This window comes from Amblyraja radiata, chromosome 46 (assembly GCF_010909765.2).
Source record: "Amblyraja radiata isolate CabotCenter1 chromosome 46, sAmbRad1.1.pri, whole genome shotgun sequence".
Lineage (NCBI taxonomy): Eukaryota > Metazoa > Chordata > Chondrichthyes > Rajiformes > Rajidae > Amblyraja > Amblyraja radiata.
Genome location: NC_046001.1, coordinates 565,001 through 577,788, shown reverse-complemented (window position 1 = coordinate 577,788; position 12,788 = coordinate 565,001). Strand labels below are relative to the sequence as shown.

General features: G+C 49.7%; 1 protein-coding gene across 1 annotated transcript in view; it reads left to right on the top strand.

The window, feature by feature from the left end:
• Positions 1-5,359: 5,359 nt before the first annotated feature.
• The window catches only part of rdh5 (retinol dehydrogenase 5), an 8,815-nt gene continuing 1,386 nt past the window's right edge, over positions 5,360-12,788 (top strand). The window contains exons 1-4 of the mRNA XM_033015691.1: positions 5,360-5,420; positions 7,509-7,839; positions 9,800-10,058; positions 10,933-11,096. Of these exons, the coding sequence (XP_032871582.1) occupies positions 7,527-7,839; positions 9,800-10,058; positions 10,933-11,096 (736 nt within the window). The 5' untranslated portion in view covers positions 5,360-5,420; positions 7,509-7,526. The remainder of the gene's footprint in view (positions 5,421-7,508; positions 7,840-9,799; positions 10,059-10,932; positions 11,097-12,788) is intronic.

Genomic DNA, 12,788 nt, shown 5'->3' with positions numbered 1-12,788 from the left:
CCCAGAACGTATAATATATGTGACTTGTGGATCTGAAATTGAAGTGATACGCTTGCATTTTTCCTTTTCGTTTGATTTCTGCGTTTATCTGAATGCATCTGCGCTGTTCTCTGTGGCAGCGTGGTGGAGATTAGAGATGGACGTTGCAGGGAGTATCAGTGACCAGTCTGTCTCTCCCCTCATGCCTGAAATACTGTGTGTCACAAGGCTGAGTTGCTATGCACACCATTGCAATCCGTCTCCAGTCAAAACTGTCGTGACTAATCTCAGTGCCCTTATAGACAATATATTGCAGTAGTTGTATTGCACCTTGCACTGCTGGGCCAATTAATGTTTGGCTAGTGTAACTGCATATTATCAATAATTTTCATTTTGCAATAGTGCATTGTAAAATCCCTGGTTTAAATATTAATGATTGCAGCGTACCATCAAAGCTCCCCTGACACACATCCTTCAGTAGTGCCGAGACTACCCACAGCATACAATGGCTCCTATAGTCAGTTCTTACTTCTTTCAAAAGCACTCTTCAATCTCTTCCTCCTTGCAAGCCTCTGGCTGCTAATCCTTCAATTTCAGCATGCTGAGTGCTTTTTTTTTCCAAATCCACTCTTTGCCAAACCAGGGCCACCTCTCCTATATTTACGTAGCTGTTTTTGAGCCGCCTGTACTTCATGAGAAGGCCCCTGCTCCTTCAACATCTGCAGTGAGATGCTGCAGATGTTCTACCCATCGGTGGTGGCCAGTGCCATCTTCGTCACTGCCGTGTGCCGGGGCAGCAGGGCGAAGCCCGCGGACAGCAACAGGACCAACAAACTCATCCGGAAGGCCGGCTCCGTCCTTGGGGGCGGAGTTGGAGTTGGAGTTGGATTCACGGGAGGTTGGTCTTGGAGGGGCGGATGTCCGCTCCTCAAACTGTGGAGCATCCTGGACAATACAGCTCACACCCCCTCTGTGACACACACTGGTCAACCTGAGGAGCACCTTCAGCAACAGACTGGTTCCACCAAGATGCAGCACAGAACGCCACAGGAGATCCTTCTTCCCTGTGGCTATCAAAGTGTACAACTCCTCCCCCTTCTGTCGTGGGGTAGACTGGGACTGACTCCCCCCTCCCCGATCTTTGCACATCCCCAATCACCTCCACTCGGCACTTCAATTTCATGTATTTTGAAATGACACTGAACTCCAATGTCCCAGATTGGTTCATCATCCGTTAGAATGACAGCCTCAGATTAATTTGTTCCAATTCCACTTGTGACAGAGAGATGGTGACGGGAACATCTAGACTAGTTGCACAGAACATGGATGTTAGATCCACTCTATTCATTAGCTGTAACGTGCAAGAAGGAACTGCAGATGCTGGATTACACTAAGGATAGACAGAAAGTGCTGGAGTAACTCAACGGGGCAGGCAGCATCTCTGGAGAGAAGGAATTGGTGATGTTCCGGGTCGAGACCCTTCTTCAGACTGAGTGTCAGGGAAGAGGGAGGCATAGAGATATGGAAGGGTAAGGTGTGAAAACAAGAGGTCAATGGGGATGTAGATCTAGCTGCGGGCTTACAACCCAGCGGGTTGAACAAGGGTCTCGACCTGAAACATCACCCATTCCCTCTCTCCAGAGATGCTGCCTGTCCCGCTGAGTTACGCCAGCACTTTAAATACATGGCCCCTATGATGCTGCAAAGAATTCAATTTACATTGAGCCACTGACCAAATGCCAGTGATCAGATACATTTTATTTCCATTCCTATAACTGCAGTTAATCCGAGTCTCTTTGGGATTTCAAACTCTTGAGTGCAAAAAAAATAAACCTGATTTGCATGTTCCAGCTTCAATGCACAGCCTTTGTCTATTAAATAAATCCTAATGCAACACAGAGATTTTCTACTTAGACTTAAGCCCTTAAAATCCGGTGAAAGTAGCACATTGTTTTAAAAAAGGAATCCCTTTGCGGTTTCCCACCAGTGAATGAAACGACCAGCAACAGTGTGTCGATGTATTTTTGCCAAGGAACCTCAAAGCCCTCCGCTCGCCTGCATTGCTGTTTATTTTCATTTTGTCATTCAAGTTGTGCTACCTCACTTTCAGTATGTCCATACAGGGCAGGAGAATATATGGAATAAGAGCAGGAATAGGCGATATGGCCTCAACGCTTTTTCTTCCATTTGTTAACATCATGCCTGATCTGTTGTTTGGTCTCAACCTTTGATTCCCCTAACGTCTTAAAAATCTGTCAATGTCAGTCTTGAATCCAATTAATGCCTCTGCCAAAGCTCTCTGCTGAGTGCCAACCATTCACAACCCTTAAGAGAACTCTGTGTGCCAGCCTTTGTCCAATACGCCCGTGTGAAGCATCCTCCCAGCACCTCTCCTGTCACGTCCCATCACAAGTCCACATATTTCAGTGAGACAAACTTATTCTGCTCATCTCCAAGGACAACAGGCACAATCTACTCGATCTTTTCTCATAAGACAACTCCTTTATGCTAGAAATCAAACCACTGAACCTTAGACAATCAGTCTGACGAAGGGTCTCGACCCGAAACGTCACCCATTCCTTCTCTCCAGGGATGCTGCCTGTCCCGCTGAGTTACTCCAGCATTTTGTGTCTGTCTTCGATTGAAACCAGCAGTTCCTTCTTACACTGAACCTTACCTGCACTGCCTCCGATTCACATAAGCTTGGCAGCACGTACCACGAGATTCAAGAATGCCCTTACCCCAGCTGTGAGAAGCCTCTTGATCTGTCAAAAGCTTAAGGATGTATTCCCGATCTCCCAACATTCGGCCCATCAAGTCTACTCCGCCATTCAATCATGGCTGATCTATCCCGCCCTCCTAACCCCATTCTCCTGCCTTCTCCCCATAACCTCTGACACCTGTACTAATCAAGAATCTACCTATCTCTGCCTTAAAGATTTCGACCTGCGACTCGACCTTCAAGGAACCATGCACCTGTACTCCTAGATCCCTCAGCTCTACAACACTACCCAGAGGCCGACCATTCACTGTGTCGGTCCTGCCCTTGTTCGACGTCCCAAAATGCAACACCTCACTTGGAGATTTGGAAGTTGAAGAATAGCAGAAGAGGTTAAAACCTGGTCAATGATACATTCATACACTGTTGCTTGAGGGGGAGGAGGGAATAAATTAAAAGCATTAGAGTACCTGTATAAATGCTACACGCCCTATCAACATACAGCTGTGTACTCCCTATGTAAATACTTTCCACATTATAAATGAGCATCCACCTTACTAACAAACCAGTTATTAGCGCCATTGTTACATCCGTTTGGACCAGACAGTTGTTACAATAGCGCAATTGCAGAGAATTGTGGACACAGCCCAGACCATCACACAAACCAACCTCCCTTCTATCGACTCCATCTACACCTAACGCTGACTCGGCAAGGCCAGCAGCATCATCAAGGACCAGTCTCAGCCCGGTCACTCCCTCTTCTCCCCTCTCCCATCGGGCATCAGGCACAGAAGTGTGAAAACAAACGCACACACACCTCCAGATTCAAGTTTGAAGAAGGGTTTTGACCGGAAACGTTACCCATTCCTTCTCTCCAGAGATGCTGCCAGAGCTGTTCAGTTACTCCAGCATTTTGTGTCTAACTTTGGTGTAAACCAGCATCTGCAGTTCCTTCCTACACAGCTCTTTCCCAGTTGTTATAAGGTAACTGAACCATCCTACCACCATCTAGAGATCAATTCTGACCTACCATCTACCACAAACGTCACCTATCCATGTTCTCCACAGATGCTGCCTGACCCGCTGAGTTACTCCAGCACTCTGTGAAACGTCACCTATCCACGTTCTCCACAGATGCTGCCTGACCCGCTGAGTTACTCCAGCACTCTGTGAAACGTCACCTATCCATGTTCCCCACAGATGCTGCCTGACCCGCTGAGTTACTCCAGCACTCTGTGAAACGTCACCTATCCATGTTCTCCACAGATGCTGCCTGACCCGCTGAGTTACTCCAGCACTCTGTGAAACGTCACCTATCCATGTTCTCCACAGATGCTGCCTGACCCGCTGAGTTACTCCAGCACTCTGTGAAACGTCACCTATCCATGTTCTCCACAGATGCTGCCTGACCCGCTGAGTTACTCCAGCACTCTGTGAAACGCCACCTATCCACATTCTCCACAGATGCTGCCTGACCCGCTGAGTTCTCCAGCACTCTGTGTCTTTTTTTGGTATCAATCGGCACCTGCAGTTCTTTGTTTCTACATGAAGGAAGGTGATGACAGGCGAGGGGGAGGTGGTTAGACTGGTGGGAGGAGGTCTGTTTGAGGCATCATGGATCTGTGGGTCTGAACGGCCTGTTTCTGTGCACATATTCCCCAAACTTCCTTCAATTCCCATCTCCTTGGAGATATGTGTAGAAGGAAGTGCAGATGCTGGTTCACACTGAAGATGGAGACACCTCATGGAGCTCTGCTCCACACTTGGGCCTGCCGTGCATTCCACACTCACTAGGAATGACATTGGTGGCTGATTTTGATGAGATTACGTAACCTAGCTGCCTAAGTTTATTGGGACGACAGATGGCACAATGGGCTAAGTGTTCGGCTGGCAACCGGAAGGTAGCCGGTTCGAATCCCGCTTGGAGTGCATACTGTCGTTGTGTCCTTGGGCAAGACACTTCACCCACCTTTGCCTGTGTGTGAATGTGTGTGAATGTGTGTGAATGTGTGTGAGTGATTGGTGGTGGTCGGAGGGGCCGTAGGCGCAGATTGGCAGCCACGCTTCCGTCAGTCTGCCCCAGGGCAGCTGTGGCTACAGAAGTAGCTTACCACCACCGAGTGTGACTGAGGAGTGAATGAATAATGCGATGTAAAGCGCCTTGAGTATTAGAAAGGCGCTATATAAATCCCATCCATTATTATTATTATTAAGTGGCTCTTCTTGTTATATAAATCCCATCCATTATTATTATTATTAAGTGGCTCTTCTTGTTCATGCACATCCTGGTTCATGGATGTGACCCGAATCTCGGTGAGAAAGTTGGTGTCAGAATTCTCTTTGATGTCTTTTTAAAACGCCGTAGCCTCCAACAAACACCTTCTTACATTCAGGGCCGGCCATTGCTGGTCATGTGCAGAAACAGAAATGCTGCTGCTTATTCCAGGGACCAAAATGAAAGAAAGAAATAAACCCTGAGAGAACTGTGTGAACCTTTACCACAACTTGCGGCATTAGGCATTTTGAGCAAATCACCGCAGGTCAGCTGAGAGTCCTGTGCGGCAGATTAGTAAACAATGAGCCACTTATCATTTCAGCAGCTGAAACCTTCAAACAAGCAGGTTATGTATTACTCCAAAGTACACATTCACAAGCAGGCATAATTAGCAAAGCCATGGTGAGCTGCATGTGATTTGATGTGGAGGAACAAGGACTTGAAATTGTAAGTTTTACATTTGTACAGTTACTTCAGTGATAATGAGTTTTACTTTCGAATTGAATGATTTTCCAGTCAAACTAGCCCTGTTGAGTGCACAAGGTGCTGGGGTAAAATGGCCATATGTTTATGAGCAATTTTTAATTCTGTTGTTGCTATTTAACGTTGCAATATATTTGACGTGGCTTCATGTTGGCCTTTAAAAAGAGGCATAGGTGACTTCTTGTGCCTTACATGCTCTGGTGAGATCTTGCTACCTCATTGAGAGGTTTAGAGAGCTCAGCGGGAGAGTTGCTAACTCACAGCGCTGGAGGCCCGGGTTTGATCCTGACCATGGGTGCTGTCTGTACGGAGTTTGCACGTTCTCCCTGTGACCGCATGGGTTTTCTCTGGGAGTTCCGGTTTCCTCCCACATTCCAAAGACATGCAGGTTTGTAGGTTAATTGGCTTTGGTAAAATTGTGAATTGTCCCTAGTGTGTGTAGGATAATAATAATAATAATAATAATGGATGGGATTTATATAGCGCCTTTCTAATACTCAAGGCGCTTTACATCGCATTATTCATTCACTCCTCAGTCACACTCGGTGGTGGTAAGCTACTTCTGTAGCCACAGCTGCCCTGGGGCAGACTGACGGAAGCGTGGCTGCCAATCTGCGCCTACGGCCCCTCCGACCACCACCAATCACTCACACACATTCACACACAGGCAAAGGTGGGTGAAGTGTCTTGCCCAAGGACACAACGACAGTATGCACTCCAAGCGGGATTCGAACCGGCTACCTTCCGGTTGCCAGCCGAACACTTAGCCCATTGTGCCATCTGTCGTCAATAGTGTTAGTGTTAGTGTGCAGGGATCGCTGGTCGGCGCGGACTCAGTGGGCTGAAGGGCCTGTTTCCGCGCCGTATCTCTAAACTAAAACTAAACTAAATTTTGCCTGTATATGTGACACCGTTTATTTGGTAAAGTGTGTGATGTACTGTAGATGCTGCAGTGTATCAGCCTCCTAGACTGTGGAACAGCATCCCTCTTCCCATCAGAACTGCCCCCTCCATCGACTCTTTTAAGTCGAGACTTAAAGCTCATCTTTACTCTCAAGCCTTTCTTGACGTCCTCTGAGGGAGGGATACTTGTATGTATTTATCTATGTACTTAATCTATGAACCAAAGGTCAAAGGTTATTTATTGGTCACATACACCTAGGTGTAGAGAAGTGAAATGCTTCTTGCCATTTTGCAGCACATAAAGAAAGAATACAGACATAACATTAATAAGAGATTTAAACATAAAGAACATCCCCCCACAATGGCTCCCACCATGAGGGAAGGCACAAAGTCCAGTCCTCAACCCCAGTTCACCCATAGTCGAGCCAATTGAGGCCTCCACAGTTGCCTCTACGGAGGCCCGATGTTCCAGGCCGTTCTCGCCGGGTGCTGTTGCTCCGGCGTCGGGAGAATCCTCACAGCGGCCTGGGAACCCTGGAACGGCCGCTTCCGTACTGGAGGCGCGGCTTCCGAAGCCAACAAGGCCGCGCCGGTTGGAGCTCCACTACTGGCGATCTCATCTAGAGATCCCAGGCTCCCGGTGTAAAGTCAGCGCCGCCGCCCGCAGCTGGCCGCTCCACAGTCCCGCAGATCCGCGATGTTGTTCCCGGCGGTCTGCAGCTCACCGGAGCTCCAGCGCGGCGACCCGGACAAGGCATCGCCCGCTCCGCTCCACGATAGCGCTCCAGCGCTGTGCCGCTGCCGAAGCCGTGGTTCTGGGCGGTCCCCGACAGGAAACGCCGCTCCAGGCCCGCTGGTAGGCCGCGAGGACGGGTCGAAACTGCAGCCCGGAGAAAAGCTGCCTCTCCGACCAGGTAGGGACCCTGAAAGGTAGTTTCCCCCTTCAATTGTTGTATAACATTAGTACCTCCACCAATGTAAAGTACATTGGTCAACGAGAGTTGTTTTTTAAATGTGCTATAGAAATAAAAGTGACTTGACTTGACTTGTACATATAACATGAATTCCAAGTCAAGTGAAGATGATTTCATCTTGTAAACGAAGCATGCAGACGTTATTAAATTCAATTGTTCTGTCTCCTCCTCCCAGATCCACCAGAGTGACCTCATGTGGCTCTATCTCCTGTCCGTGGTTTTACTCCTTGCCTTCGGATGGTTGATCAGGGACCGTCAGAAGATCGGCGATGTCAAAGACAAGTACGTTCTCATCACTGGATGTGACTCGGGCTTCGGCAGCCTTCTGGCAAAACGCCTGGACCACCAAGGTTTCTGCGTCCTTGCCAGCTGCCTGACCCAAAAAGGCGTGGACTCCATGCACAGGGGCAACTCATCCAGACTGAAGGCCGTCCTGCTCGATGTGACTGACCGCGTCAGCATCCAGAAAACTGCCGACTGGGTCCAAGCCCAGGTGGGGGAGAAAGGTAACAGGGAGCCTGGTGTTCGTTCACGAAAACCCCTTCACCATCTAAACAAAGTATTGTAGCAAATTGCTGCAGGATGACTCGAATAGTAGTTTAGTTTAGTTTAGCTTATTATTGTTACGTGCAACGAGGTACAGTGAAAAGATTTTGTTTGCGTGCTATTCAATCAAAGACAAGACTATGCAAGATTACAATCAAACCATCCACAGTGTACAGATACAGGATAAAGGACACAGCATTTAATGCAAGATAAATTCCAATAAAGTCCAATTAAAGATAGTGCAAAGGTCTCCAATGAGGTAGATGGGAGGTCAGGACCGCTCTCTAGTTGTTGGTAGGGTGGTTCAGTTGCCTGATAACAGCTGGGAAGAAACTGTCCATGAATCTGGAGGTCTGAGTTTTCAAATATTCAGCACAGAGATTGTGGGCCGAAGGGCCTGTTCTTATGCTGGACCATTCTACGTTCCATGTTCTATGGAGCGCTGGAGGAACTCAGAGGGCCAGGCAGCATCTGTGGAGGGAATAGATCGGTGACGTTTTGGATCAGGACCCTTCTTCAGATTCATTTCCTCCACAGATGCTGCCTGACCCACTGAGTTCTTCCAACACTTTGTGCTTTACTCAAGATTCCAGCGGTTGCTGTTAAAGAAAACTTGAACCCACATCACAAAGTCCGGGAGAGGCAAGCACGGCTCACAATGCTCTAACAACAGCTACAAATCATGGTAGATTGTAGTAACTCAGTGGGCCACACAACATCTCTGGAGAACATGAATAGATGATGTTTTGGGTTGGGACTCTTCTTCAGACTGCGGAAGGGTCCAGACCTGAAACGTCGCCTATCCATGTTCTCCAGAGATGCTGCCTGACCGTCGAGGTACTCCAACACTTTGCGTTTTATCTTTTGCTCAAGAATCCAGCATCTGCAGTTCCTCTGCCTAGTAGAAGCTCTCAAACGTACCAGCGACACAGGGCTGGTATCGAGAAAGTCACATTATTAGACTTTAGAGTCAATTCAAGAGCCAAAAGTCAAGAGAGTTTATTGTCATGTGTCCCAGATAGGACAATGAAATTCTTGCTTTAGACTTCAGGGATATGGCACGGAAACAGGCCTTTCAGCCCACCGAGTCCACGCCAACCAACGAATACCCTGTACTCTAATGCCCCTGTCCCACTTAGGAAACCTGAACGGAAACCTCTGGAGACTTTGTGCCCCACCCAAGGTTTCCGTGCGGTTCCCGAAGGTTTTTTGTCAGTCTCCCCACCTGCTTCCACTACCTGCAACCTCCGGCAACCACCTGCAACCTCTGGGAACCGCACAGAAATCTTGGGTGGGGCGCAAAGTCTCCAGAGGTTTCCGTTCAGGTTTCGTAAGTGGGACAGGGGCATTACACTATCCCACACACTAGACACAATTTTTACAATTTTACCAGAGCCAATTAACCTACAAACCTGTACGTCTTTGGAGTGTGGGAGGAAACTGGAGCACCTGGAGAAAACCCACGCAGGTCACGGGGATAACATGCAAACTCCGTACAGGCAGCACCCGTAGTCAGGATGGAACCCGGGTCATTGGCGCTGTGAGGCAGCAACTCTACCGCTGCGCCACCGTGCCACCAATTATTCATGCATATTATAGCCTCCCGTTTAGACAGAATCTTACTAACGCCCCTGTCCCACTTAGGAAACCTGAACGGAAACCTCTGGAGACTTTGCGCCCCACCCAAGGTTTCCGTGCAGTTCCCGGAGGTTGCCGGTGGTTGCAGGTAGTGGAAGCAGGTAGGGAGACTGACAAAAACCTCCTGGAACCGCACGGAAACCTTGGGTGGGGCGCAAAGTCTCCAGAGGTTTCCGTTCAGGTTTCCTAAGTGGGACAGAGGCATAACTCTCTGACTGGAAATAAAGTTGGAAGCAGAAGCAGGCGGCGTTGTTGATCGCTGACTTCTCCTTTCCTTTCCAGGTCTCTGGGGCTTGGTGAACAATGCAGGCAGAGCTGTTCCCATCGGCCCCACAGAATGGATGAAGATGGAGGATTATCATGCAGTCCTGGGCGTGAACCTGCTGGGCTTGATGGAGGTCACACTCACCTTCCTCCCCTTGGTGAAGAAGGCCAGGGGTAGAATCGTCAATGTGGCCAGTGTCATGGCGAGGATATCCTTTGCTGGTGGTGGCTACTGCCTCTCAAAGTGTGGAGTGGAGTCTTTCTCAGACAGTTTGAGGTGAGGGTCTAGTTTAGTTTAAAGATACAGCCCTTCGACCCACCGAGTCTGTGCCCACCAGCAACCACCCATTCGCACTGATTCTATCCGACACACACTTGGGGACAATTTACTGAAACCAATTAACCTACAAACCTGCACGTCTTTGGGATGTGGGAGGAAACCGGAGCACCCGGAGAAAACCCATGCAGGTCACGGGGAGAACGTGCAAACTCCGTACAGACAGCACCCGTAGTCAGGATGGAACCCGGGTCTCTGGCGTTGTGAGGCAGCAACTCTACCACTGTGCCACCCTCTCCCTGTGTTTGAGGTTCTACATAATTCCCTCTCTCCTGCTCATCTCTGGTCTTTGTCTTTCCAACACTGTGCCTTTAACTACCTTGCCCCCTCAACTCTGGACCTCTCCACCTCTCTCCTCTTTTAAGCTCATCTCTTTGATCAGGGTTTTCATTAACTATCCAAGCATCAGTGGTTGAAGTTAAAACTGGTGTGTAACCGTGGTGCTGGTGGTCTAGAGTTTGTCCCAGTGGCTCAGTCTTCCTCCAACCTGTGACAGGGGACCACAGTGTGTACTTGTGAGGGGGTTGTTCCAACTGCACTCTTATCAGCAGCTATTAAATTATGCCCCTGTCCCACTTAGGAAACCTGAACGGAAACCTCTGGAGACTTTGCGCCCCACCCAAGGTTTCCGTGCGGTTCCCGGAGGTTGCAGGAGGTTGCAGGTGGTGGAAGCAGGTAGGGAGACTGACAAAAACCTCCGGGAACCGCACGGAAACCTTGGGTGGGGCGCAAAGTCTCCAGGGGTTTCCGAAGTGGGACAGGGGTTAAGGGCATGCCTTGAATCTTGTACATTTGCGCTGTGTTTTTGTTTCAGACGCGACATGCAGAATTTTGGTGTTCAAGTCAGCATCATTGAGCCGGGATTCTTCAGGACGGCTGTGACTAACCTGGAGTGCATTGAGAAGGACTTGCACAGACTGTGGGACAGGCTGTCGCCTGAAGTCCGCGAGAGTTATGGACAGAAGTACTTTGAAAAGTGTAGGTGACCTGCAGCTGATATCTGATCGATTCAGGCGCCCATTGCCACCATACAAACAATTCACAGTTAGATCACGTTCAGTCATTTACTTCCTTCAACACATTCAGGACGACCTGTTGACCCGACCCTAACTTAAATAAGGAGCAAATTAATTGTGTAGGAAGGAACTGCAAATGCTGGTTTCAACCGAATGTCATTCCCTCCCTCCAGAGATGCTGTCTGACCTGTTGAGTTACTCCAGCTTTTTGTGTCTATCTTCGAGCAAATTCATTGGTTTAGTTCAGTTTAGTTTAGTTTTAGAGATACAGCACGGAAACAGGCCCTTCGGCCCACCGAGTCCGTGCCGACCAGCGATCGCCGCACACGAACGCTATCCTACACACTAGGGACAATTTACAATTTTTACCAAAACCTACAAACCTGTATGGGGGGGAAACCGGAGCACCCGGAGAAAACCCACGCAGGTCACGGGGAGAACGTACAAAGTCCGTACAGACAGCACCCATAGCCAGGATCACACGGTGGGCGGTGGGCGGCGCGACTCTCGTCAGCAGCGGCCTCTGCAGTCCGTCTGCGTTTTTATTATTTTATGTCTATGTTTTTATGTAGTTTTTGTTATTTTTTGTTGGGGTATGTGTGTGGGGGGGTGGGGGTGGTGTGGGGGGGAGGGGGTAACTTTTAAATCTCTCCCTGCACGGGAGACCCGACCTTTTCTTTGTCGGGTCTCCGTTGTCGTTGGGGCTGCAACGAGGAGCGGCCTCCAACAGGAAGACCGGGGGCTCTGGCGCCGACTACTCACCTCACCGTCGCGGAGCTGGCCGAGTCTGGAGCGGGTGGAGCGGTGGTGGACGCTGCTGCGGCCCGACCTCCGGAGCTTCGGAGGCTGCAACTGCGGGTCTGGCGGACGGCGGCACCGGGAGCCCGCGGGTCCCTGCTGGGTGACCCCGCTTTTCAAGGCTCCCGCAACGGCGACTTCTCCCGCCCGAGTTGCGGGGTTGAAGAGCTCCTGGAGCGGGGCCTTACATCATCGCCCCGCGCGGCTTGGAATGGCCGCGGGACTCTGCGAGCGCACGCCGGGGCCTCTAACACCAAGAACCCGGTGCGCGGCCTTGCATCACCCGGCGTGGCTTTAATGGCCGCGGGACAATTCGCCATCGCCCGCCGGGGGCTTTGACTTTGACTCTGACATCGGGGGGGGAGAGTGCAGTGGAGAGATAAGTTTTTTGGCCTTCCATCACAGCAATGTGATGGATGTTTATGTAAATTATGTTGTGTCTTGGGTCTATTTGTTTGTAATGTATGGCTGCAGAAACGGCATTTCGTTTGGACCTCAAGGGGTCCAAATGACAATAAATTGTATCGTATCGTACACCCGGGTCTCTGGCGCTGTGAGGCAGCAACTCTACCACTGCGCCACCGTGCCGCCCCATGTCAGCTTGTGTGAGCTGGCTTCCTTCTAATAGTCTGGGATTGTTGTTGCCCTCATTCACGTGGTATTCTGTCCTCCTCTTCCAGGTTGATAGACCAAGGCAACCGCTCTAGGGCACTGAGGCCAATTGTACTGTCCCTCGCTCTGCCTCAGCGAAGATTGGACAACATTTGGATTGAAGCCAAAACCTTTTCCAGTTCCATAGAACGCAGAACAGCCCAGCACAGGAACGGGCCCTTCGGCCCACAATGTCCGTGCCGAA